Source organism: Sus scrofa, chromosome 16 (assembly GCF_054392235.1).
Source record: "Sus scrofa isolate SSC_HxYL_T2T_F1_AM1 chromosome 16, Sscrofa_HxYL_maternal_Yorkshire_Landrace_v2.0, whole genome shotgun sequence".
NCBI lineage: Eukaryota > Metazoa > Chordata > Mammalia > Artiodactyla > Suidae > Sus > Sus scrofa.
Genome location: NC_139398.1, coordinates 59,417,519 through 59,445,360, shown reverse-complemented (window position 1 = coordinate 59,445,360; position 27,842 = coordinate 59,417,519). Strand labels below are relative to the sequence as shown.

The 27,842-nt window shown below is 39.8% G+C and overlaps 3 protein-coding genes across 16 annotated transcripts in view; 2 read left to right on the top strand and 1 right to left on the bottom strand.

Moving 5' to 3' along the window:
* The window catches only part of RAD17 (RAD17 checkpoint clamp loader component), a 29,883-nt gene extending 21,307 nt beyond the window's left edge, over positions 1-8,576 (bottom strand). For 2 of the 5 annotated variants that reach the window (XM_021076887.2, XM_085002433.1), the window contains exons 1-4: positions 8,459-8,576; positions 6,882-6,985; positions 3,531-3,788; positions 2,714-2,797 (exon numbers count right to left, since the gene is read on the bottom strand). In XM_021076887.2, the coding sequence (XP_020932546.1) occupies positions 2,714-2,797; positions 3,531-3,788; positions 6,882-6,985; positions 8,459-8,474 (462 nt within the window). In that variant the 5' untranslated portion in view covers positions 8,475-8,576. Of the gene's footprint in view, positions 1-2,713; positions 2,861-3,191; positions 3,789-6,881; positions 6,986-8,100 lie in introns of all 5 variants that reach the window. The other 3 variants (XM_021076888.2, XM_085002435.1, XM_085002434.1) reach the window with 3 other exon arrangements.
* A 114-nt stretch (positions 8,577-8,690) lies between these two features.
* Positions 8,691-26,839, top strand: AK6 (adenylate kinase 6). 6 transcript variants are annotated; one of them, XM_013984839.3, is made up of 5 exons: positions 8,691-8,907; positions 11,412-11,504; positions 21,036-21,094; positions 21,473-21,618; positions 26,324-26,839. In XM_013984839.3, the coding sequence occupies exons 1-5, from the start codon at positions 8,757-8,759 to the stop codon at positions 26,514-26,516; spliced, it is 642 nt and encodes a 213-aa protein (XP_013840293.1). In that variant the 5' UTR covers positions 8,691-8,756; the 3' UTR covers positions 26,517-26,839. The 6 variants fall into 6 exon arrangements, with proteins under 6 accessions (XP_013840293.1, XP_084858578.1, XP_084858580.1 ...); XM_085002452.1 differs by having other exon boundaries at positions 8,691-8,976; XM_003134021.6 differs by having other exon boundaries at positions 8,897-8,944.
* Positions 8,858-13,548, top strand: TAF9 (TATA-box binding protein associated factor 9). 5 transcript variants are annotated; one of them, XM_085002449.1, is made up of 3 exons: positions 8,858-8,907; positions 11,412-11,504; positions 12,515-13,548. In XM_085002449.1, exon 3 carries the CDS (start codon positions 12,532-12,534, stop codon positions 13,327-13,329), a length of 798 nt encoding a protein of 265 aa, XP_084858575.1. In that variant the 5' UTR covers positions 8,858-8,907; positions 11,412-11,504; positions 12,515-12,531; the 3' UTR covers positions 13,330-13,548. The 5 variants fall into 5 exon arrangements, with proteins under 5 accessions (XP_084858575.1, XP_003359847.1, XP_084858574.1 ...); XM_003359799.5 differs by having other exon boundaries at positions 8,897-8,944; XM_085002448.1 differs by having other exon boundaries at positions 8,897-8,976.
* Positions 26,840-27,842: the final 1,003 nt, after the last annotated feature.

The window sequence follows — 27,842 nt, the reverse complement described above, 5'->3', positions numbered from 1 at the left end:
CCTGAAACCTCATGGCTCCTAGTTGGATTCATTAACCACTGAGCCACAAAGGGAACTCCACATGTGTAGGTTTAAGACATGATAATGTTTACATACATTTTTCAAAAAGATACTGAGAAGTGATAAAACACAATGGACCACAAAAAATAAGAACTATTAGCTGAACTGATCAAACAAATTAATAAGAAAAAGTTTTGATAGAAGAGAAACTGACCAAGAACTGGTACTCAGGAAGAGAGAGGACAGTAGAGCCAGCAGAGGAACACAAATACTGACAATGAAAATCCATCTTATCCTAACAAAGGTTAGATCCACAAGGCAGACAAAAAGGGCCCTGACTTTAAAAAGGACCTGTTTACCATTGGAGGCAATTAAAATACCAACTCTTCATCTCAAGGTTGAAAAATTTTTAAAATGATTGAAAGTTTATTCTCTTTCCAGTTGGAAATGTGTGGGGTTTTTCTGTTTTTTATTTTTTTGGCCATACCCATGGTATGCAAAAGTTCCCAGACCAGGGGTCAAAGCCAAGCCACAGCCATGACAAAGCAGAATCCTTACCTACTACCTACCAGGGAACTCCAGTTGGAAATGTATTTAAAGGTAAATAAAGGAGTTCCCATCATGACTCAGCAGAAATGAATCTGACTAGCATCCATGAGGATGCAGTTTCGATCCCTGGCCTTTCTCAGTGGGTTAAGGATCCCACGTTGCCGGGAACTATGGTGTAGGTCACAGACTTGGCTTGGATCCTGAGTTGCTATGGCTGTGATGCAGGCCAGCAGCTACAGCTCCTATTTCAGACCCCTAGCCTGGGAACCTCCATATGCCGTGGGTGTAGCCCTAAAAACATAAAAGACCAAAAAAAAATTTTTAAATTTAGAAAAAGTAACTAAATAGCTCCAGCTAACAATTAGAAAAAACAATAACAGAATTAGAAAATTACCACTTCACAATCTTAACAAATGACTGATCAGACAAGGACTGAAAATGGACACTAAGGCTCTTAGGTGAAAGACTGCTGGAAGTAACACTTACACGCTGCCAAAGCATCTCCCCATAGACTTATGTGCCAAATGCAAAAGAAAATTACAATGAAGTTTTTTTTTTTTCTTTTTATGGATGCACTGGCATATGAAATTCCCAGGCCAGGGGTCGAATCAGAGCTGCAGCTGCCAACCTATACCATCGCCACAGTAACACCAGATCTGAGCTGCATCCGGGACCTAACACTGCAGCTTTCACCAACACCAGATCCTTAACCACCTGAATGAGGCCAGGGATCAAACCCAAATCTTCATGGATACTAGTCAGGTTTTTAACCTGCTGAGCCACATGGGAACTCCTCATGATGAAAATTTTTGACTATCACCTCCTTAATCTAGAGATAAAACTTAATATCAGAGATAACAAGAGAACCATATATATTTCCAGATAAGATGCAATATAAAATATACACTATGACTATAAATATTCTTGCAAAAATGTACAACCTAAGCCCTTGATTTAAACCCCACAGGTTACAGGAAATGCAGGACAGAAGAAGTTAGTCATCATCAGGGGAGAACAAACTGACAAAACCAGAATATGAGACTTCTACAAGTCAACTGGCCTGGCCTCTTCAATAAGTCAATGTCTTGGAGAGAAGAGAGGGTGAAAAGGACTGTTCTAGATTTTAAAAGACCTAAGAGACATAACAATCAAATGTAATGAATAGTCCTCAATCAGATCCTGGTTGCGACAAACCAGATATAAGACATTCTGGGGACAAGTGGAGAAAGGTAAATATGAAATAGGAACTGACCACTAGATAACATTAGGGAATTAGAATTTTGTTAAAATAATGGTATATATAGTTAATTAGGAAAATACCTTTTTGTTGTTATTATTGATAGAGGTATACCGAAGTTTCTAAAATTTTGAAATGTCAAATGTTTAAAATGTATGTCAAGATAACTTATAGGGGAAAATCATGGCTATAAGTATACGAGTATTCATTTACTACTATTTCTATTTTTCTTTATGTTTGAAGACTCTCAAAATAGAAAAAGTTTAAAAAGAGAAAGGAGTTCCTGTTGTGGCACAGAGGAAACAAATCTGACTAGGAGCCATGAGGCTGCAGGTTCCATCCCTTGCCTCGAGAGTGGGTTAAGGATCCGGCGTTGCCAAGAGTTGTGGTGTAGGTTGTAGACGAGGCTCGGAACTGGCACTGCTGTGGCTGTGGCGTAGGCTAGTAGCTACAGCTCCAATTTGACCCCCTAGCCTGGGAACCTCCATGTGCCACAGGTGCGGCCCTAAAAAAGCAAAAAAAAAAAGAGAGAGAGAGAAAGTTGTAGCTTGGGCACTGAGAGTAATTACAGAATTAGGAAGTGAAAGAAAAAACATCAGCAGAAAATGAATGATAACTATTTTAAGGCTTATTTAGTACAAAAACTAATAGGCAATTTGCCTAACTTGCTTTAAGTGTGAGACAATCTAAAATGCTAAGTATATCAGCACCCTAAGTGGTTTACTGTGCTTTATACATAAGAGAGAAAAAGAGGCTTTTTATGAGGCTGAAGTAGTAATAACATCAGAGAGCTTTCAACTATAGGTGACCTGGACTTATTTGAACAAAGTCAACATATAAGTTTCTAACTTCTTATCATCAACTATAAGTCAGAGAAACATGTGAGGCCAAATATTTTTAAACACCTTTCTTATTTAGTTTAGTTACCTGTGTTGGTTGCCTTTCTAAGACTTCAACTTTCAACCAGGTTTCAACCTCTTCAATTTTCTTTTTATGCACAGCAAGTTCATGCTAAAATTTTCAAGTTTAAAACATTATAACTCAAAAATTTTTGATACGTCAGCACAGATTAATCTAAACATTTTTAACAAAACAAGTAGCATACAAGTACATGACAGAGTAATTAAAAGGTCCTGTTGATTATACTTAATTCTTACACTGATGGAGAAAAATTCTGTTTTTGTTGTTTGTTTTTTTTTAATTTTACGGCCACAGCCGGGGCATAGGAGAGTTCCCAGCCTGGGGATTGAATCTAATGGTGGTGGTGGGAATGCTAGATCCTTTAACCCACTGTATGGGGCAGGGGATGGAACCTGCACCACTGCAGCAACCACAGCCACTGCTGTCGATTCTTAACCCACTACACCACAGAGGGAACTCCAAAATTCTGTTCTTAAACTGACACTAATATATGAAAATTTAAGTCAGTTCTGCAATTATAAATTTTTTTTAAATCCTGAAATACATTTTGGGAAGGAATAAATAAGGAGGGGTATGATATTTAGCAAAAAAAAATTAAATGGATCAAGTCTATTTTGGAGTTAAATTAAATTGAAGACAAATAATGATATAACTTCAGAATAACTCCTGGGAAAGTCTAAGCCTTTGAACATAAAAAACTTAGAAATTATTATTTTTTTCTAATTCGTTTAGACAGAAAGACTTTTATGAATAATAGCTGAAAATACACATCCTTCCTAAAAGTAAATTACACAGACTTGTTTGTTTGTATGGTAGTTATTACCTGAGTTTCTGGTTTGTATTTATCCACCCATGGTTCATTTTCAGACACATATTCTTTTGAATTTTCTAGACTATAAATCTGTTTTGAAGAAGATAGGTTTCCTCTTTTTCTAGTTGGAGATCTTCTACTTTCTAATGTGGAAGGCACCTTTTTTCTTCTAAGGCTTGAGTTATTCACACTTAATGATGTAGCATTAATAGTAGAAATGTTTGTAGTCTCTGAAAAATCATCAAATGATGGGTCTACCCAGTCTGTTACCTGAAAAAAGGAAATCATGTAAATACTATTAAATTTTTTTTTGCATCTACCCTATATACCTAAATTACTCTGTAAAAAAATTTCATATATACACATGCAACATTTAAATAAATAACATGCATCATTTAAAATAAAAACCTCACGTATTATCTTTTAAATAAAACTAACTCTATGTGTTTAGTTATTTTTCTACTTTACAATAAGTATAAATGCATACTTGTCTACCTGACCATGGTTACAATGAATGCCATATAAATGAATATAGAATACAAACTTGATTCTCTTTATTAATTATAATCTTTCCTGGATAAAGACTAGGCTGATTCTTTACAATTCACTGGGAACACTGAAACATAAATATTTAAATTACCTACCAAAAAGAAGTAAAGAAAAATGGTATCATTTTAACCCTGTAGAGCAGTAAGAAAAGTCATACTTATGCCTTGACCAGGCATAAGTATTCACAAACTAAGAACCATTTCATACATTCAAAAAATCCCTGCCAGCTTTAAGATTTGTAAACGTAAGGTCTAAGAATCCTGATACTATGAATAATCTGTAGTTATGATTTGATTATATTTACTTCAGCCCATGAAGCAACCAATTTATTTATGGAAAGGAAGCAGCTTTCCAGAGAGGACGATTTGTCAGATTTATATAATAGAGCAGGAAAATCAGTAAGTTCTACTTTACGGTCTTCTGATCTATAGAAACTACTGACCACTCTACATCTCCCTACATCGTTTCCTTTTTTTTAAAATCCTTTTGGGAGTTCCGTCATGGCTTAGTGGTTAACAAACCCAAGGACATGGGTTCGATCCCTGGCCTTGCTCAGTGGGTTAGGGATGCGGTGTTGCCGTAAGCTGTGATGTAGGCCGAAGACTCGGCTCGGATCCTGCGTTGCTGTTGCTGTGGCTGTGGCGTAGGCCAGCGGCTATAGGTCTAATTAGACGTCTAGCCTGGGAACCTCCATATGCCACATGTGAGGCCCTAAAAAAAGACGAAGAAAAAAAGGTTTTAAAAAAATAATAAAATCCTTCTGAAGCATACACAGAGAAAGATACTGTTAAGCAATTTTAATATACAAATATTTAGGAGGATTAAAAAGGTTTTTTAAAAACTTAGAATTGTAGGTGTTCCCATTGTGGCACAGCGGAAACAAATCCGACTAGGAACCATGAGGTTGCGGGTTCAATCCCCAGCCACGCTCAGTGGGTTAAGGATCTGGTGCTGCCGTGAGCTGTGGTGTAGGTCGCAGACGTGGCTTGGATCTGGCATTGCTGTGGCTGTGGCGTAGGCTTGAGGCTACAGCTCCGACTAGACCCCTAGCCTGGGAACCTCCATATGCCTTGGGTGCGGCCCTAAGAAAAGACAAAAGACAAAAGACCAAAAAAAAAAAAAAAATTTAGAATTTTAAAAGTGGATTTCCTTAACATACAAACAATATAAATTTAGAACTATCTAGTTTAGTACCTGAATTTTGAAATTCCCTGCCTCACTAGCAAGGGGAAACCAAGATTTTATTTTCCTTGAAGAATACTCAGCCACAGTTGTGAACCATTTAGTAGTAAATAAGATAATGCTCCTTTAGGGGAGAAAAAGAACCAGAGGTTGGAGCTGAAAGTAGGCTCAGGAGAAGTAAGCTGGAGTCCTAACTTAAGTGTCTTATGAATGCAAAAGTCATGCTTCACTCCTCTTTTAAAGACAAAGGATTAGGATTATTATCAGCAGTGAGGGAAGAAATGAAGACCTCTGGAAAAATATTTCAGCCACAGCTACCTAATTCACTTCCTCCTCTCAAAAAGACTGCCACTAGTATTACAATTTTGGTCCCTTTCCTCTATTTTATTTTTTCATTTTTTAATTTTTTGGTTGCACCTGCAGGATGTGGAAGTTCCTGGGCCAGGGATCAAACCTCACCACAGCAGCAACTCAAGCCACAGCAGTGAAAACACCAGACCCTTAACCCACTGTACCACAAGAGAACTCTCTCTTCTATTTTAAAAAATATATTAGGAGTTCCCATTGTGGCTCAGCAGTAACAAACCCAACTAGTATCCAGGAGGATGTGGGTTCAATCCCTGGCCTCACTCAGACGGGTAAGGATCCAGGGTTGCCGTGGCTGCGGCGCAGGCAGGCAGCTGTAGCTCTGATTTGACCCCTAGCCTGGGAACCTTCGTAGGCTGCAAGTGCAGCCCTAAAAAAAACAAAAAAATTAAAAAAATAAAATAAAAATAAAAAAATAAAAAATATATTAAAATAGTATTAGAAGTAAAACTGTTGACAGCAAGTCTAATCTAGCAATCCCGATCTGCATGTTACACATTTTATAGTTTCATTTCCTACATAAATATGAACTTCCATTTACCTTAATAACAACAAAAAAGATAAAAAAAAGAAACAGTGAAGGGAAATAAATTGCTTAAGATCAGAGAAAAATGAGATCCATCACTAGGAAAAAAGTTAACTTTCATGAGTATGACACTATATGACACCTGTCCTACCCACCTGCCAGCCTTGCTAAAAACTGGCATATAGTGAACCACATAATTTCTGAGGCAGGGCCTGTTGTTAAGCTATAAGATGCATATTTCTTTTTTTTCTACTGCTCTTCCATTCAAGAGTTTTTAGCCTTTTCTTTGTGACTGAGATTGTAAATATTTTTCAAAATTGAAGTTTTGTTCCTTGGGTGGGGGGTAATTCAATAAATTTTATTATACTTGTATAACAATCATCACAACCCTATTTTACAGCATTTCCATCCCAAACCCCCAGCCTATCCCTCCTCCCTAACGTGTCTCCTTTGGTAACCATAAGTTTGTCAAAGTCTGTGAGTCAGTATCTGTTCTGCAAGGAAGTTCATGGTATCATTTTTTTTAGATTCCACATATAAGTGATAGCATATGACATCTGTGTCTCATTAAATCATGTTAAATGTACAGTTGTTTCACAGTTTATTACCAGACTTGTTAGATCAATTACAACAGATACTGAGCACCCTTATTTTGCTAGCAATAATAAGTTATTACAAATATCTACAAAAACTTTAATTCTTTTTGGGCAATTTCATGTGGCCATTTTAGTGTATCATACCTTTGTGGAAGATACCTTTGGTCTAAGAAAAGTTTTTGACATTATAAACTTTGATAGTTCCCATCCGGAGTATACAACTTGTAACACATTAAAGTACAATTCGCCTAGGGAAAAAAAGAAAGAAATCTCAAATTTAGAAAAACTGTAAAATAGAAGTATAGTAATTAATACACATGATAAAAGTCAAGAACATAATAAAGTTAAGGCTTAAGGACTAGTGGGAGAGAACACAGTAAATATAGGGGAAGCAAGAATTCAAAATGCTAAAATAAATTCTATTTTTAAACTGAAACTATAAATTTTCTCTCTTTTTTTTGTCTTTCCAAGGGTGCATCTGCAGCTGCGGAGGTTCTCAGGCTAGGGGTCGAATCAGATCTGTAGCCGCCAGCTAGCGACAGCCATGGCAACTCAGGATCCTTACCCACTGAGCTAGGCCAAGGATTGTTAACCCGCATCCTCATGGATGCTAGTTGGATTCATTTCTGCTGAGCCACTATGGGAATTCCAAATAACTAAAATTTCAACGACTATAATTGTGTCAAATAATCTATCTGTGGTGTTCAGTTTTTCATCTAACTCAATGTATTAGGAAAACAAAAAAAATCCCGAACATTTGTATATCTACCTTTTGTCATTAATAAAGATTAGACAATTCTATTTCTGCAGTTTTATACTTAAAATTAAAATTTCCCTCATTTCAAATTATAAATTTCAAAAATTCAAAGAGGATTTTTTTAAAAAGACACCAAAAATTAATTCAGACATATCACTCACTTTAAACAAAGATTTTTATCTCCTACTGTAAACTTTTTCTATAACCGTCCTTATTTAAACGTTATCACAACATTTTTGGGCAACACTGTTTTCCAACTGTCATAATTCTTCAATGTTTAGGCAAACCAGTGAACTCACCAATTTTAAGTTAGCCAGAAAGAAAGTTTTTTTAGCGTCTACAAACCTGTAAACTGAGCTTTTTTATAGTTTGGAAGCACGTGTAATTTATAATGTGTAAATACTTTTAAACACTAGAAAACAAATCGTACACACACATATAGATAAGCTGTTCATGTCTAGAGGGGTTTTTGCTTTACAGCGTCAAAAACGTATTTAAGATGGAAAAAACAACTATTTCAGAAAATACCGTTGGCAGGTCAAAATAAAAGTCATACACTTGATACCATCTAGACTCTAACCCTTTGAAAAAAAGACTGACAGTTACCTCCTTTAAAAAGCAGGCAACTGTCTTTGACGATACCAGGTTCCCGAAATGAGACATCAGAGGGAGAAAAGACCTCGAAGAGTATTTCTAGCAGACCCACCACCACTCTATACACTGCACAGGGGATACTAAGCTCATACAATCATCCAACGTAATACTACTAGTCAGGGCAAAGCGGAGATGAGCTGGTCTGCCACAGCTCCAGGCCAGAGCTCTGAACGCTCACCCCTCTAATCCACAGATGGGATGGGCAGGTCAGGAGGAGGGGCTACAAGAGTCTGAGAAGGCGTGAAGGCAGACCTGGACTTAAGGTCTCTAGGACATAAATACACCGCAGCCACAGCCACGGAAGCGTTACCTTCTGGTAGCAGCATCCCCTCGTGGGCGCAGAACAGTGGTGGAGCCCACGGTTGGCTCCAGGTGTAAGCAAAGCCACTCAGCCCTAACCGGGCTCAGCGCAGAGCCTCTTGGAGGTCCCGCCTCCCGGGGACTTTTCAGAGCATCGGCGCTTCGGCGACACGGCCCGAAGGGCGGGGCCGCTAAAAGAGCGAATGTCTTAGGCATCCAGCGCACTGCCTGACCCGAAGCGCGGACATGACCTGTTTTGGTACTTTGGACCCTGCAATGGAAGCGTGTTATAGAAGCCTAGGTAACCAATGGTCAGTGGCAAGGCGGCAGATGTGGGTCGCGAGCGCCACTCAAGGTCTCGCGTACCTCCGCGCCACAGGCATTTGCCGCTCCTCGCCCCTTCCGGCCCCTCCCTGTCGCGTGTAAGGCGCGTGTGCAGAAGCGTCCGGAGCCAGCGCGGTGAGGACCATGTTGCTTCCGAACATCCTGCTCACCGGTCAGGGCGCGCGGTGGGGGTGGTGCTGGACGGTGGGGCCAGCCTGGGACGCCCGAAGTGGGGGGGGGGGGGCGTTCAGTGTTCTGTGTCGGGGGTCGACAAGGGTCGCCTAGCGTGGCACTTGTTGGGGCCTCGTGACCGGCCCTCGCGACGGTTGCGGGAGGCGGGGGGAGGGGACCGCGAACGTCAATTTTGTTTGGCCAGAGGTTGGCCCTTCGGTGAGGCGGAGAGAGGTAGATGTATCTAGCTTCCTTTTTTGGCAAGCTGCCTAAGCTTTCTCAATCACCTTTTTGTTTGCAAAATGGCCGTTGCCTCTTGGCAGAGTTGTCTTCAGGCTTTTAGCAATATAATGTAAGACAGTGTCTGGCCTTTGGTAGATCTCTTAATGGTGGATGCTTTAGGCCTCCGGGGCCCGTTTCTCGCTTTTCCTTTCTTTCTGGCAGATTTCGATGAAAGGATTCGGGTGTTTGCGGTGTGGGGTGATTAATTTGCTATATACACTTGTGAAGTTAGCTTCAGAGGCTTTTTTTTTTTCATTATTTTAAGAAGGAAAGGCATCTACTGAGTATCTCTGGTCGTTTCTCGTGTAGAGGTGTTCTAAGATTCACTGTGGGGGTTCATCTGGGTCTTCGGATCTATACTGAGGGCGTTTGTTATATATGAGGGATAGTAAAATGCTTCATACCGATCTTATAAAGAATATTATTTTTGGTTGTTTAACTCTGAAAATGTTTATTAGATTGTAGCAGTTAATGGCATCCTAGGGCATTCATGAAAAAAATCTAATGGATGTAGATAGATGCTGTTGCATTATAAAAATTGAGGCGGTTATTTATTGGCAGCACACAAATCCTTCTGTTTCTGAAAGCTGCAGATTAACCTCAACAAATTAATGGTTAGCCATGACGATTTCTTAAGGGGAAGATTGTACAACATTGATTTGTTTGGGTCAGATAGTGAGTGTCTTGGGTTTTTTTTAATATTAAACCATATCGTCAAAAATCTAAATGTGTTTTATTGAAAACATGGTGAATTCAGAGTTCAAATTTAGTATATTATAGTGGATTGTTACTGTCCTTACATGAAGATCTATTCCTATTACCTTTTTTTGCTTTTTAGGGCCATACCTGCAGCATATGGAAGTTCCCCGGCTAGGGGTCATATTGGAGCTGCAGCTGCTGGCCACAGCCACACCAGATTCAAGCTGCATCTGTGACCTACATCACAGCTCATGGCAATGCTGGATCTTAAACTAACCGAGCAAGACCAGGGAACCATACCAAATCCTCATGGATGCGAGTTGAGTTTCTTACTACAGAGCCATGATGGGAACTCCAATTCCTGTTATCTTCAATTAAAATGATTAAATTTTATAATTTCAGTGGTATTAAACCTGAGCAGCTGAAAGTTATGAGTTTGATTATATATTTTGAAATACAGTAGATATAAAAAATAAGATAGAAGTTCCTGTGGTGGCACAGTGGGTTAAGGATCTGGCTTATTCACTGCTGTGGCTTGACTTGATGCTGTGGTGCAAGTTCAATCCCTGGCCTATAGTCATGGCCAGAAAGAAAAAAAGGGAAGTTGAAAAACAATATATAGTATTGCCACTTACATAAAAGGGAGTATTTGGTGTGTGCACGTATATATACACACAGTGTGAAGATATGTACACATATGTAGTATGCTATCATATATATATATATATATGGACATATTTACAAAAACATACATATGATTCTTTAGAGAGAGAAATAAAAGAAACCAGTTTATACTGGTTGCCTCTAGGGAAGAGTACAGAGGGTCCATATTGGAAATGAGATTTGTCTTTCATACTGCTGAACTTTTTCCCATGAACAATTTAATTTTTTAAAATTAAAGCAAATAGGAGTTCCCGTCGTGGCTCAGTGGTTAACGAATCCGACTAGGAACCATGAGGAACCATCCCTGGCCTTGCTCAGTGGGTGGGGGATCTGGCATTGCCGTGAGTTGTGGTGTAGGTCGCAGACGCGGCTCGGATCCCATGTTGCTGTGGCTGTGGCGTAGGCTGGCGGCTATCGCTCGGATTGGACCCCTAGCCTGGGAACCTCCATATGCCGCGAGTGCGGCCCTAGAAAAGGCAGAAAGACAAAAATAAATAAAAATAAAATTAAAGCAAATAACTCATGGTGATTTATTTGAGATAACTAGTTTCAATCTGGGGATTTCCATGGTGGTAGCAGACAGCCTTTGATTGTCATCAGATTCTCCCAAGCCTCACTCCTGGTAGAATCTGATACACCGAGTAGGATTGTCATGTCCAGCAGGCTTTGGGTGGTTTTCATTAGGTTATGGTGTGAATTAGGTTATGGTAATTAGGATTGCTAATTAGGAAACTTTTCAGTTATTAAGGACCTTAAGGACAGATCATTGGCTAAAACCTAATAAATATTTTATAAACAGTTTTTTTCTGTGGTTTGTCTTACAGGTACACCAGGGGTTGGAAAAACCACACTCGGCAAAGAACTTGCATCAAGATCAGGATTGAAATACATTAATGTGGGTGATTTAGCTCGAGAAGGTAAGGGACACTTCAGTGTTAGATTTGCTTTTTTTTTTTTTTTTTTTGGTCTTTTTAGGGCTGTACCGTAGGCATATGGAGGTTCCTAGGCTAGGGGTGGAATTGGAGCTGTAGCAATGTGATTCTGAGCCACGTCTTCGACCTACACCACAACTCGAGGCGACGTCGGATCCTTAACCCACTAAGCAGGGCCAGGGATCAAACCTGCATTCTCATGGATGCTAGTCATACTCGTTTCTGCTGAGCCACAATGGGAACTCCTATATTTGCTTATTAATAAGGGCGGGAGAAGTAACAGAGTGTTGGTACTGTACTTGTATGGGGGTATATAAAGCAGGAAGATTCCCATTAAGGAATTTGTGCTCTATTGGGGACCCATAGAGATAGAACAAGTTATTTAATGCTGTAACCTGGTTATTTTGACCATTACATCCCTTCCACAGTCGGCCAGCAGTTCTTTTTGACAGTACTGATTGGGACAGTTTCCATGAAGATTGGACTTAGGACAGATAGAATCTGAATATGAGAGTATTTTGAGTTGGGTGAACACCTAAAGGTTGGGGTGTTGCTAAGTATATCTGAAGACTGTGAGTATCTTGAGCTCACTGTAAGGATGTCATTTTGAACTCAGGCATCAGGACATAGCTGTCCTATGTGTTCTATGGGATTTTCTTAGATTAGTTTGGTAGGCGCATGCCTGCAAGCAACTGCACATATTCTAAAGTGACATGTTTTTATTTATTTTACCCTGTTTTTCCCAAATCTTTTATTATTCTCTTATTTGTGTCTTCATCTTTTTACATTCCATAATGGGTAGAAATGCAGTAAATTTAAGTAAAGGGAACTTTAAATGTGTCTCATTAAAATGGAAAAAACTTAACATATTTTTTAAGTTTATACTTTTGAAAATTTAACATGTATTTCAATTTTTTAAAGTTCCTGACAGTTGCTTCTAAAGTAACTATTTCAGGTTTGATCTAATGTACATATTTTTTTCAAATGATCTAAAGTCTGATCACCGGATATCATGGAGTCTGGCAAGATGGCTTCTCCCAAGAGCATGCCGAAAGATGCACAGATGATGGCACAAATCCTGAAGGATATGGGGATTACAGAATATGAGCCAAGAGTTATAAATCAGATGCTGGAGTTTGCCTTCCGATATGTGACCACAATTCTAGATGATGCAAAAATTTATTCAAGTCATGCTAAGAAAGCGACTGTTGATGCAGATGATGTGAGATTGGCAATCCAGTGTCGTGCTGACCAATCATTTACCTCTCCTCCCCCAAGAGATTTTTTATTAGATATTGCAAGGCAAAGAAATCAAACCCCTTTGCCATTGATCAAGCCATATTCAGGCCCTCGATTGCCACCTGATAGATACTGTTTGACTGCTCCAAATTACAGACTTAAGTCTTTACAAAAAAAGGCATCTACTTCTGCGGGAAGAATAACAGTTCCGCGGTTAAGTGTGGGTTCAGTTACTAGCAGACCAAGTACTCCCACACTTGGCACACCAACCCAACAAACCATGTCTGTTCCAGCTAAAGTAGGGACACCAGTGTCCCTCACAGGGCAAAGGTTCACAGTACAGATGCCCACTTCACAGTCCCCAGCTGTAAAAGCATCAATTCCTGCAACATCAGCAGTTCAGAATGTTCTAATTAATCCATCATTAATTGGGTCCAAAAATATTCTTATTACCACTAACATGGTGTCATCACAAAATACTGCCAGTGAATCATCAAACGCATTGAAAAGAAAACGTGAAGATGATGACGATGACGAGGATGATGACGACGACGACTATGATAATTTGTAATCTAGCCTCGATGCATGTAGCATGTATACTTGGTTTTGAATCCATTGTACTGGGATTAAACATGCATGCTGGATGTTTCTAAGTTATGTTTTAGAAAAATAGTATTTAATGAGTAAAGGTGGTTACCATATTTTTTAATTGCTATATGTTGGACGTTAATAGGATTAGTAATGGTTTTTATCAGCCTTTAAGTGTAAAAAATAAAGTTGTAATTCATCAGTTTGATTGTTGATACTTTGACAGTTATGTTTTTAGAAGCAATTTTTGCCTCATCACCGACCGACCGAAGTTAACAGTTGGAAAAACTTGAGGTTGTTACAGTCTGTTCGTTACCACTAGTGTGTCACTTCTAGTGTCTTCAGATGTTTAGGTCATAAAATGATCTCTGGTGTATAAGTCACTCTGTGAGCTGTTCTTGTGGAGAAATCACTTAGTCAGGATTTTTATTCATATTAAATCCTCACCCATTTAGATTTATCTTTCTCAATGGCCAGACTTCCTCCTAGGTTCCATTTTTTTCTATCCCTTTGCTTATATTGAAAGACCTTGGTATGTCTCCCAGTGTCTCACCACTTAAAATTTAAAAAAAAATTTTTTTCTAGTGTCTCTTTTTGAGGATGAGTTTTGTGCATCTTTGCTAGTCATGCTCTTGCTATAATAAGCCAGTGTTTTTTGTTTTTTCTTTTTAGGGCCACACCTACGATATATGGAGGTTCCCAGGCTAGGGGTCAAATCTGAGGTAGCCATTGGCCTGTGCCGCAACCACAGCATTTCAGGATCGGAGCCACGTCTGCAACCTACACCACAGCTCACTGCAACACCAGATCCTTAACCCACTGAGCAAGGCCAGTGATTGAACCCAAGTCCTCATGGATTCTAGTCAGGTTTATTACCACTGAGCCATGACAGGAACTCCTGAACTTTACTAGTTCTGACAAGTGATTTCAGTCACATAGAGTAGTCATATTCAGTTGTGTCTTCCAGTTCTAATCTCACCCACTCGATATAATATTTCTGAAGTTAATGAAGTTGCTTTATAACCTGTCATGAATTGCACTGAGAGAACACCAGACCAAGGATAATCCGCTGTGGGACACTCTTTCCTCCTCACTGAGTCATCCTCTTGTACTCACACCATTTTAGCTGTGTGCCTACCTGATGGTGCATAGTCCTGACCATCCTTTGTGTTTTATTAATGAGATTATTTCCTGAGATGGACTTTACTTTTAAGGAAAAGTGGGGTTTTTTTTCCTCTTGCATTTTGCCAGATAAAAGAATTTCTGGTCTTGTGTTAGATGAGGTACTTTACAAGTTTTTCTTTCTTTTTTTTTTTTTTCTTTTAGGACCCAAGCCGGGCACATGGAAGTTCCCAGGCTAGGGGTTGAATCAGAGCTGCAGCTGCTGGCCTACACCACAGCCACAGCAACATTATATGTGAACCACGTCTGCAACCCATACTGAAACTCACCACAATGCCGGATCCTCAACTCTGAGCGAGGCCAGTGATCGAACTTCATGGATACTAGTCAGGTTTGTTACCACTGAGCCACAACAGGAACTCCTGTAAGGTTTTTCAAAATGTACCAGCTTTCTTTTCCCACATACCATATGGATATATCTAAAAATCTTACTAGGAAATAATTTGAGACATTGAGCCTCCTCATTTTTTCCAAATGGTGCTGCTGTATTTTAAGGAAAACCCTGCAACCATCTACAAAGCAGTGGTTCCACACGGGGCGGGGGCGGAGGGGTGATTTTTGCCCTTCAGGGGACATTTGGCAACTTCTCAGGTTTTTGGTAGCCATAACTTGGGCGGGGGGAGCAGTGTTGCTACTGACCTCTAATGGGTAGGAGTTCTGCTGAACATCCTGCAATTCACAGGACAGCCCTCCATCCCCTTAAGAGAATTATCCAGCTCAAAATATCAGTAGTATTTCAGGTTGAGAAACTGCTGTAAGTGATGAGACTTGTAAAAACAAAGGGTTTTAAAGTCTAAATGGACTTTATTGCCATTGTAGTAGTCGTGTTAATTGCTGTATTAATTGTTAAGACATGATCATTTTGCCATTCAGAACCAAAGCAGGAAAAATTAGGTGGGGAATTAAGTTTAAAAGTATGGAGAGTCCTGAATGTGGAATGACTAAGAATGCTATTTTTACCCCTGTTCTAATCGCTCACATTCCTCACTTGATGTCCCTTTCCATATGTAACCATTTAATTATACTTTTACCAGGATCCTTAACCTTCCTGCCACCAGTTATTAGGCTTCAGCCTCTGTCCCTAGCCCCAGGGTGCTTATAGGTCAAAACAAAGTAATATAATTGTTGACATTGGATGCATTGCAAATACCTGGCCCTCAACACTTAAAATCTTAGTATTTATAACCCAGTGGTGGGAAGCTCCTGTTGAGAGCCACTAGCTAAAAACTAGGCTGCAAATCCTGAAGTATTTGCTGTCTGACCCTTTGCAGAAAAACCTTGCCATACCTGCCCTAACCTCTACATCCCGTTTTTTTGCCTTCGCTTTAATCATCTACCACTGGAAGCCTGTGAAACTAGCTTTTCCATTGCCCTCTCCAACACTGCTCTCCCAAATTTTGCTCTTATTCTCTCCCACCATAAACCTTTTTCCCTTGATTTCATTGCAGCCAATTTGTAATCCTGCCCCTCCCTCTAGTAATCTCATTCACTCAAGACTACTCATGATAACTCTTAAATTTATATTTGAAACTTAGCCCAGTTTCTAGACACCTACCAAATGTAACCATCCGGATAGTTAACAGATATTTCAAAATTAATATGTTTAAAAAGCATGTTCTTAAAGTCCATTCAGAGTTCCCATTGTGCCTCAGTGGGTTAAGGATGCAATGTTATCTCTGTGAGGATGCAGGTCCTATCCCTCCCCTCAATCAGTGGGTTATGGATCCATCATTGCCATAAGCTACGGCATAGGTTGCAGATGTGGCTCAGTTCCAGTGTGGCTGTGGCGCAGGCCTCAGCTGCAGCTCCCATTCAGCCCCTGCCCTGGGAACTCATGCTGCAGGTGTGGCCTTAAAAAGGGAAAAGAAAAAAAAGTACATCTTTGAAGTCATCTCTGACTGCTTGCCTGCTCCTGATTCCTGTCTGCCACATGTACAAATGTATTTATACTCTACACAGGTGCACTTGGCTCCTGATACTGAAGGCTTGCAAAATCCCATTAATATCCCAACCCATTTTTAAAACTGTTGCTGTATCCCAGTGGTACCATTCATAAGACCATTTGTGCTAAATCTCTTATTCTTCAGAATTCTTCCTCCCCCTTATATCCTTTAAAAAGGGAGGTGGAGAGGATGTCATGACTTGAGCTTTTTAGTGATTAAAAAGTCTATCCTCCTTGGAGTTCTCATCGTGGCTCAGTGGTTAACAAATCCGACTAGGAACCATGAGGTTTCGGGTTCGATCCCTGGCCTTGCTCAGTGGGTTAAGGATCCGGCATTGCTGTTAACTGCGGTGTAGGCTGCAGACGCGGCCTCAGATCCTGCGTTGCTGTGGCTCTGGCGTAGGCCTGCAGCTACAGCTCCGATTAGACCCCTAGCCTGGGAACCTCCATATGCCTCGGGAGGGGCTCTGAAAAGGCAAAAAAGACAAATGAATAAAAAGTCTATCCTCCTTAATGGAGTATAGGAGATTATGAACTGGTCACAGTTTACCTTCAGCCTTCCCTGCAGCCACTATCCCCCTCGTCCCCTTCAGGCTACCCACAGTGCACGTTTGTTCTTCAAACACATGAGCAATCTTCCATCTCCATGTCTTTATACTTGCTGTTGTCTTTACCTGTAGATGCCCTTCCTAATCTGCCTTATAAACACCTAGCTCCTTAAAAGGCCAAACTCAACTGCCACATCTTTGGTGCTCTTTAGCTTCTCTAGGCAGAATTCATTGCTCTCCTCTGCACAGAAGGCCAGGTATCAAAGCTTCCAATCCTAAACCAATTAACTTCTTGTACTAATTGCATTACACTTACAAGCTTCTTGTTGAATCGAGGCAACTGTTTCCAAAGAAGGAAATCTGAAAATGTTTTAAAGTATTGGTGGCCGCCTCAAAATAGATAACTAGCATCCCTTTATCATTAACTAAAAAGAACTTTAGGAAAGGTCATGATTTTATATAGCTTGACTAACAACAGCTTGGAAGGTCTTTTAAGCCTTTTAACTGGCTCCACAATTGACTTTTTTTCTGGCATCTCTAAATCATAAAACTTTGTTTCGGAACCTGATTTAATTTTCTAAGCTTTTGGTAGTTTAATCACACCAAGCTCTTTTTCTTTCTCCTCTGTCTTTGCCATACGAAGATGTTCTGTGTAGACAACTATAAATTTGACTTCTAACTGAAACTTTCTAAAGTAGCATAAATTTTTCCTCTTTTTGGAAATTTGAAATGAAGTTGAGAATCCAACTATTTCTCTCCATTCCCCACAGTACAGGTTGTTATAATTATCACTCACCTAGAATTCTGCAGTAGTGATTATATGGTATCTTACTTCTGGATTTGCTTCCTTCCAACTCCACATGGAAATCAAAACGATTTTTAAAAATTTGAAGTTGTTCATGACATTTCATGCTTAAAATGCTTAATGATTTTCCTTTGCCCTGAGATAAAGTCTAAACAGCACAGCCTTCAGCACCCTTTTTAATCTGGCCTCAATTCAGCTGACCCCTCATCACCTGAAAGACTTTTCCTCCCTGGAAAGGCCTGCCTTACCATGTCTCTCTGCCTTTGAATATCTTGTTTTCTCTGTTGAGAATCTTTACTACATGGAGTTCCCGCCATGGCTCAGTGGTTAACGAATCTGACTAGGAACCATGAGTTTTCGGGTTCGATCCCTGGCCTCACTCAGTGGGTTAAGGATCTGGCATTGCTGTGAGCTGTGGCGTAGGTCGAAGAGGTGGCTCAGATCTGGTGTTGCCGTGGCTCTGGCATAGGTCGGCGGCTACAGTCAGCTCCAATTAGATCCTTAGCCTGGGAACTTCCATACGCCATGGGTACAGCCCTAAAAAGACAAAAAAAAAAAAAAAAGGAATCTTACCCCTAGCTAATCCCTTCAAGTCTCCACTTAGAAGTTACCTCTTCCAGGAAGCCTCCCCTAATATCCCAAGTTCATGGTCTTAACCTAAAAGGTGCCCATCCTGTTGCTCCCATACCACTATGATCCATAATGTTAAAATATTATCATTTCCCGGTTACTTGTCTGTCATCTCCAATTTTACTGTAAACTCTTCGAGGGAAGGATTGAGTTTGTTCAATTTGTTCACTGGGGTTTTTGTTGCTTTTTAGGGCCACACCCACAGCATATGAAAATTTCCAGGCTAGGGATCGAATTGGAGCTACAGCTGCAGGCCTGTGCCGCAGCCACAGCAACGCCGGATCCAAGCCACATCTGTGACCAAAACTGCAGCTCGATGCAACACCATATCATTAACCTGCTGATTGAGGTCAGGGAATCGAACCTGCATCCTCATGGATACTGGTCAGGTTCTTAACCCACTGAGCCACAGCAGGAACTCCTAGACAGCATCTATTTTTAAAGATTTCACTAGTCTGGATTTAAAATATGAAAGAATATTCATCTACTCTAGATTCCCATATAGTACAAAACTGTAGGTATTCTTAGATTTTGTGGCATTGTTAAAAAAATACATGGTATTGTAAAAAAATACTTGTTTATTTAATTACATAATATTTCAACAAGTTAGTAAACCAAGGTTTAACTAATTTGCTATTGTTGATCATGTTTTATCATTTCATTATTTATAACTTTTTCTGGTTAGAAATTAAATGGTTAAAGAAATCTCTGAACAGATAAGACATTTTTCTTTAAAAAATTATTTGGGAGTTCCCATTGTGGCTCAGTGGTTAACAAATCCGACTAGAAACAAGTTTTCAGGTTCGATCCCTGGCCTTGCTCAGTGGGTTAAGGATCCGGCGTTGCCGTGAGCTGTGGTGTACGTTGCAGGTGAGGCTCGGATCTGGCATTGCTGTGGCTCTGGCACAGGCCAGTGGCTACAGATCTGATTCGACGCCTAGCCTGGGAACTTTCATATGCCTCAGATGCGGCCCTAAAGAAACCAAAAAAAAAAAAAAAAAGCTCATTTCAATTGCATCTCTTCTCATGTATTGTTTACTAATTATCTTTTCCAGCCTGTGTGAATTTTTGTCATATTCTTTGTTTAGCTACTTAACTGTTATTTTGATTAAGGTATTTCAGCCCTTTGTTCTAGTATAAATATTTTTCCCTGCCGTTTTTTTTAGAAGTTATATAATTTTTCATCAAACGGATTTAACATTTTGTATGTTTGAACCAGTTTTTTTTTCACAGACTCAAATGAATCATTCCTTTGTAGATTTAATTTTCCATTAATTATCTTTGGAATTGAGAAATTAGCTCTGTAATCCACCTAAAGTTTGTGGTATATACACTAAGAGTTTAGATTGTTTTCTAAATTGTTAGCCGGTTTCCCCCACACCAAGACAGCTTAACTTTTTTAGCTGATAAGAGTTTCTCGTAACTCAATGGTAACCTAAGAAGGCAGAGGCCACAGTATGGTGCTCAGGAAGTGGCTCACATGCCCAAGATCAGTCCACAGACCCTCCAAGGAAAGATAGTTAAAACTGCCTCTGTGCCTTCCGCCACCGCCTCAAGACTACCTTTTTGTCACTTTAGAACTCATGCTCATTTTAGCTTCCTTTCAACCAGTGCCAAAATATAAGGGGAAGGAGGTAGGAAGACTGCAGCATGCTTGTTAAGATAGCTAAAAGGATGATGTAAGCCTTCCTTAGAGAACATACCTCTTAGGGATTCAAGGTGAGCGTGTGCTCGCTGTGTCTTAGCTCTTGAGGACGGACTTCCTTTGAAAGCAGGTTTTAATCTGTTGGAAGTTCTTATGTTAGATTTAAATCTGCCTTCTTTATGCCTGCCCCATCATTCTTGTTTTACCCTCTGAAATAAGATATTTAGCCCTTGGCTTTTGGGGAAGTAAAGGAGCATCTAGGTCTGACTCTCCTTCCCCAAACCCCATGAAGATGTGCCCTCAGGTGACAGGTTTCCTTTCTGGAATCAAGAATCTGTGTTTTTAATAAGTTTCCCATCCTTGATCTAATAAATTTGGAACTTAATCTGCTGTTCATGTGGGTGAGAGTGTTTGTATCCATGTGTCTCCTCTTGCCACCAATCTGTAGCTCAGCAAAAATAATGCAGTTCTCTTGTAGTCATAGCCCCACAGGTCTTAAAGTTGTCTACTACCCATTCCTTTTAGTTGGTTTCAATTGATGGCTAAAATGTTTTCAGGTATATTGCTATCCATGTTTCCTCTGGACAAAATTCTAATCTATCAGTATTACTCTTTATATTTGGTGTCCATGTGACATCTCTTGTGTTAGTGCTTTCCTTTTTCCTCTTAGAATAATTGGAGTTCCCGTGTGGTGCAGCGGGTTAAGGATCCGGTGTTGTCATTGCAGCTGTTCAGGTTGCTATTGTGGCTCAGGTTCAGTCCCTGGCCCGGGAATGTCCACGTGCCACGGGCACGGCCAAAATAAATAAATACAGTGAAAAAAATAAAAAGAGTAGTTGATGATATAAATTTTCTTTCCTAAAGTTGAGACTTCATTGAAAATTACTGAAAGTACTAGAAAATACTACTTTGACAGGCCCATGTGAATCTCTTCTAGGGCAGCTTTATGACGGCTATGATGAAGAGTATGACTGTCCTATTTTAGATGAAGATAGAGTAAGTACAGTTTTGTTTTGTTTTTTTACCAAGTATGCATTTTAAAAATTTTAATAGGAGTTCCTGTCATGGTACAGCCGAAACGAATCCGACTAGTATCCACGAGGATACGAGTTTGATCCCTGGCCTCAATCAGTGGGTTAAGGATCTGGCATTGCCATGAGCTGTGGTGTAGGTCGCACGCAGATGTGGCTCAGATCTGGTGTGGCTGTGGCTGTGGTGTAGGCCGGCAGCTACAGCTCCGATTGGACCCCTAGCCTAGGAACCTCCATGTGCTTTGGGTGCGGCCCTAAAAAGCAAAAAAAGAAAAAAAGAAAAATTAATAGGAAAGTTGACTTCAGTTTTTTTAAGGAGCACTCTTCTTTTCCTTTCTTTCAGGTTGTTGATGAGTTAGAAAACCAAATGAGTGAAGGTGGAGTTATTGTTGATTACCATGGTTGTGATTTTTTCCCTGAACGTTGGTTTCATATAGTTTTTGTGCTGAAAACAGATAACAGTGTTTTGTACAAAAGACTTGAAACAAGGTAAGAAAGGAAAAATGCTGACTTTTTAAAGTATTATATACATTTTTGCTCAGATTCCTGAAGTTGACCCACTGCCATCATAAAGGGTTCTCTTTGAAAATGTAACTACTTTATTTTGGTCTCATTGAAAACCAAGTCTGTTTGGTACCAACATTCTAAACCAAAGACAAAAAGATGCATTTCTAAAACACAGGCTGTAGTTTCTGAGTAAATGAATACCTCAACTGACAGTTTGAGTCAGTAAAATGTGCTATATAGCAACTCTATTTAGTCACGCGTTTTCTTTAATATAAACCTTTTCTAGGAAAACAACCAAGCCAATCACAGTCTTTGCTATGGAATGAACATTACCCACCCAAATTATCCTCACAACAGGAATGAGAAAAGTTATGAAAAACTAACGAGATAAATTAACATTTCACTAGTAAGATAACATTAACTTTTAACAGGCTAAATTAACATTTCACGCTGTATTTGAGTTCGTCCTTTCAAGAGAGCATCAGACTTAATCCAGAATAACCAAAAAAATAAAATTTCATAGAGAGCATTTTCCCACTGTCTTTTGATTCAAGTGTAAGAGTAGGGATTTTAGAAGAATTTAGAGAGCTGACTCAAAGGAAAACTCGAGAAGTTTGCCTAAGGTCAGGTTCAGAGTTTGTGATTCTCACTAACTGTACTCAGCTCTGACCAAGCACCATTCGGTGGGATACTCGCATAATCCTTGCACAAAAAGGTATAGTAGCAAATATATAGGGAAAATTAGGTTGGCGCTACACCTGAAAACCTTTTTTTTTTTTTTTGGTCTTTTTCTCTTTTTCTAGGGCCACATCTGCGGCATATGCATGTTCCCAGGCTAGGGGTCTAATTGGAGCTGTAGCTGCTGGCCTGTGCCACAGCCACAGTAACCAGGGATCCGAGCCACATCTGCGACCTACACCACAGCTCATGGCAACGCAGGAGCCTTCACCTGCTGAGCGAGGCCAGGGTTCGAACCCGTAACCTCATGGTTCCTAGTCGGATTCGTTAACCACTGAGCCATGATGGGAACTCCAGCCTGAAACTTTCATCATCTTTCTTTAGGCAGGGCAAAACAATTAAGAAAGAATATTTGAACAGAGAAGTAATAGACAGTATGGTACATATCACCTTTTCTCAAAGACCATTTAAAATTTTTATTAAAAACTGCTATTTTGCGGGTTCCATCCCTGGCCTCGCTCAGTGGGTTAAGGAGTTGACTTTGCCGTAAGCTGTGGTGTAGGTCATAGACGCAGCTCGGATCTGGCATTGCTGTGGCTGTGGTGTAGACTGGCAATTATAGCTCCTCAAGCCTGGGAACTTCCATATGCCATGGGTGTGGCCCCAAATAAATAAATAAATAAATATTTTGGAGTTCCTGTTGGCTCAGCAGGTTAAGACTCCAACTGGTATCCTTGAGGATGCAGCTTTAGTTCCTGGTCTAAGAATCCGGTGTTGCCACAAACCTGTGGCCTAGGTTACAGATGCGGCTCAGATCTGGCATTGCTATGGCCGGCAGCTGCAGCTTTGATTCAACCTCTAGCCCAGGAACTTCTTCTGTATGCCGCAGGTCCATATGCCTAAAAAGAAAACAAAATTACTGTTTTATGCAAATAATTAAAGTATGAAAAAACTGAGAGCTAGTATTTTGTTTTTAACCATTGAAGATACTATAAAGTTAATCAACCTTTTAAAAAAAGGTTTATTGAGGAGTTCCCGTTGTGGCGCAGTGGTTAACGAATCCGACTAGGAACCATGAGGTTGCGGGTTCGGTCCCTGGCCTTGCTCAGTGGGTTAAGGATCCAGCGTTGCCATGAGCTGTGGTGTAGGTTGCAGATGTGGCTCAGATCCCGCGTTGCTGTGGCTCTGGCGTAGGCCGGTGGCTACAGCTCCGATTCAACCCCTAGCCTGGGAACCTCCATATGCCGCGGGAGCGGCCCAAGAAATAGCAACAACAACAACAACAAAAAGACAAAAGACAAAAATAAATAAATAAATAAATAAAATAAAATAAGGTTTATTGAGATACATTCCTATACCACATAATTCATCCATCTAAAGTAGCTTTTTTCAGGGCCGTACTCTTGGCATATGGAGGTTCCCAGGCTAGGGGTCCATTCAGAGCTACAGCTGCTGGTCTACACACAGTCACGGCAACACAGGATCTGAGCCACGTCTTCAACCTACACCACAGCTCACGGCAACGGCAGATCTTTAACCTACTGAGCAAGGCCAGGGGTCAAACCCACAGCCCCATTGTTCCTAGTCAGATTCGTTTCCGCTGTGCCATGACAGGAACTCCCATGTGAAGTAGTTTTAAATATATTCACAGTCGTATGTCCGTTACCATAATCAGTTTTTAAAAATCCAGTCTCCCACACAAAACACCCCCATACCCATTCATAGTCACTCTCCATTTCCCCTCAATCCCCAGTCCTAGGCAACCAATGGATCTCTTTGGATTTGCCTGCTTTGGACATTTTACATAAATGAAATAATACAAACCATGATCTTTTGTATCTGGCTTCTTAGCATAATGTTTTCAGGGTTCATCTCTGTTTTAGCATGTATCAATACTTTGTTTCTTTTTATTGCCAAATAATAGTTCATTGTATGGTATACAATATTTTTATTTATCCATTTATCAGATTGTAAATATTTGGGTTATTTCCACTTTTTGGCAATTATGAATAATGCTTGCTATGAACATTCATGCTCATGTTTTTGTGTAAACATCATGCATTCATTCATTTATCTTGGGTGTTGGATTTCTCTAGGTATAGGATTGCTGGGTCATAACCTTTTGAGGAACTGTCAAACTGTACTATTTTACATTCCCAAGAGTAGTGTATGAAACCTCCAGTATTTTCACATCCTTGTTATTAAGCTTTAATTTTTAAAATTTCTATTATAGTTGATTTACAATGTTCTGTCAATTTCTGCTGTACAGCAAAGTGACCCAGTCATACATATTCTTTTTCTCACGTTATCCTCCATCGTGTTGCATCACAAGTGACTAGGTATAGTTCCCTGTGCTATACAGCAGGATCTCATTGCTAATCCACTCCAAATGCAATAGTTTGCATCACGTATCTGAAACTCCCAGTCCATCCCAATCCCTCCTCCTAAGCAACCACAAGTCTGTTCTCCATGTCCATGAATTTGCTTTTTTCTGTGGAAAGGTTCATTTGTGCCATATATTAGATTCCAGATATAAGTGATATCATACAGTATTTGTCTTAGGTGAGTCTCCCAAGGCACCCTTATCTGTATTTTTTATTGGAGCCATCCTAGTAGATGTGAAGTAGTATGGCATTGTGGTTTTGATTTGCATTTCCTTCATAGCCAGTGATGTTGTGCATCTTTTCATGTCCTTATTGGCCCTTCGTATATCTTTTTCAGAGAAATATCTATTCAAATCTTTTGCCCAATTTTTTGTGTGTGTCTGTCTTTTTGCCATTTCTTGGGCTGCTCCAACGGCATATGGAGGTTCCCAGGCTCGGGGTCCAAACGGAGCTGTAGCCACGAGCCTACACCAGAGCCACAGCAACGCGGGATCTGAGCCATGTCTGCAACCCACACCACAGCTCACGACAACGCCGGATCCTTAACCCACTGAGCAAGGCCAGGGATCGAACCCGCAACCTCATGGTTCCTAGTTGGATTCGTTAACCACTGAGCCATGACAGGAACTCCTGCCCAATTTTTTAATTGGGTTATTTTTCCTTTTCTATTAAGTTATAAGAGTTGTGTATGTATTTAGATGTGAGTCCCTTATCAGATATATGACTTGCAAAAATTTTCTCCCATTCTATGGGTTGTCTTTTCTAAAAGTTAATCACCTTCAAAGTAGTTCAGTTTAATTCTGGTTGTTACAAAGTTTGAGTTTGAACTTTCCTTTTTTTTTTTTGTCTTTTTAGGGCTGAACCTGCGGCACATGGAGGTTCCCAGGCTAGGGGTCCATTCAGAGCTACAGCTGCCAGCCTATGCCACAGCCACAGCAACACCAGATCCAAGCCGCGTCTGCAACCACAGCTCACGACAACGCCGGATCCTTAACCCACTGAGCAAGGCCAGGAATCAAACCCACAACTTCATGGTTCCTAGTTAGATTCCTTTCTGCTGAGCCATGATGGGAACTCCTGAATTTTCCCTATCTTTTTCATTAGTTGGCTAATTTACATATACCTAAAGATTACATAAGTTAATTTTTTTTTCAATGTCTTTGGAATTGGTACAGATACATTTGTTTATCAAGTACCCAACTAATGTATGATATTCTCTTATCATAAGCATTCTATTAAATGCCATCTATTTGTTTTACCTGTCTATAACTTAACTCCTCTAACTCTTCTGAAATTCAGGACCATAGCTGTAGACTGTTTATCTCATGGCTCAGAATCTGGACTGAGGTAGATAGATGTTGGCTAATTGAGTGGCTAACAAATCATAGGGAAAAGAATTTCAGACAAACCTAAACCTTGGTCCTTAGTTTAACCCTCTTGTCAAAGAGGTCTCTCATTCACAGGTGTCAGTCTCTTTTCTCTAGTAAAGAGACTACAGGAAGTACTTTTGCATGATCTTTCATGTGTTCAAAAGAGTATAGTTTCAAAAGTGTCCACTTTCTGGTGTGTTCCTAAAACTCTAGTTAATGCCATTCAGTTTGCCTTATCTTTTCTTTGCTTTCTAGGGGTTATAACGAGAAGAAACTAAAAGACAATATTCAGTGTGAAATTTTTCAAGTTCTCTATGAAGAAGCCTTAGCATCCTACAAGGAAGAAATAGTGCATCAGCTACCAAGTGATAAACCAGAAGATCTGGAGGATAATATTAATCAGATATTGAAATGGATTGAGCAGTGGGTCAAAGATCATGGCTCTTGACTTACAAGAATGGACACTTATACTCACTCTTGATATCTTCCCTATCCTATAAATTGTTCAGTTATCAGTAGAACTTTTGCATTGAAATTGTGGATAGTTAAAAGTTTATGTTTGGGGTTTTTTTCCTCCATGAGAAAGCTAAACAATTTCAAGTATAGTGAATAATAATAATATTATTAAGGATTAGGAGTTAAAACTATCATTGTTTAATGCTTCAGTTGCTAAAGAATAAATAAATCTGACCAAATGGGTTGCTATCTTTTAAGTTTATCATGGAAGAAAATGAAGATGATCTCTTAAAATAAAACTTAAAATTATCCGTTTTCCATTTTTATGTTTTTAATTTAAAAGAAAATGGAAGTGATTAATACTGGCACTCTGTATAAAATTCAAAAGGAACAGGAGTTCCAGTCGTGGCGCAGTGGTTAACGAATCTGACTAGGAACCATGAGGTTTCGGGTTCTATCCCTGATCCCTGGCCTTGTTCAGTGGGTTAAGGATCCAGCATTGCCGTGAGCTGTGGTGTAGGTCACCTGATTAGACCCCTAGCCTGGGAACCTCCATAGGCCACAGGAGTGGCCCCAGAAAAGGCAAAAAGACAAAAAAAAAAAAAAAAGACAAAAAAAAAAAAAAAGAAAGAAAATTCAAAAGGAGCAAAAGGACAGTGCCTGGCTTACTATTAGGTCAATTTAGGATCTTTAAACTTTATAACAGTGCAAAAGCGATACACATTTAGTAGATCCCATACCTTGAATTTTGATCTTTTCCTGGGCTAGTGATAGGCAGCTTGATAACGTGATGCTGGGCAGAGCAGGGAGCTGCAGATCCCAGTCAGACACATGATCACGATAGTAAACAACTGATGTGCTTACAGCCATTCTGTTTCTCACTTTCAGTACACTACTTAATAAATAACATGAGATACTCAATAATTTTTTATAAAATAGGCTTTGCATTAAGATAATTTTGCCCAGTGGAAGGCTCATGTAAATATTCTGAGCAAGTTTAAAGTAGGCTAGGCTAAGCTGTGATGTTTAGTAAGTTAAGTGTATTACATGCACTTTCAACTTAGGGTATTTTCAACTTATGATGTTTTTATGAGGATGTAGCTCCATCATAAGTCAAGGTTTATACTGGAATGTAGGTTTCCCTTTCAAGCCATCATGCTAGATCTCCTCCCTTTAGGAAAAAAATGTTACTGGTTTCCTGTGTATCTTTCTGAGATGTCATGCCTTCAAAGCATATGTGTATGTACATAATTTTTTAAGCCACATGATAACATACATTGCAAACTTTCTCATTTAATATATTTTGGATACCATACCA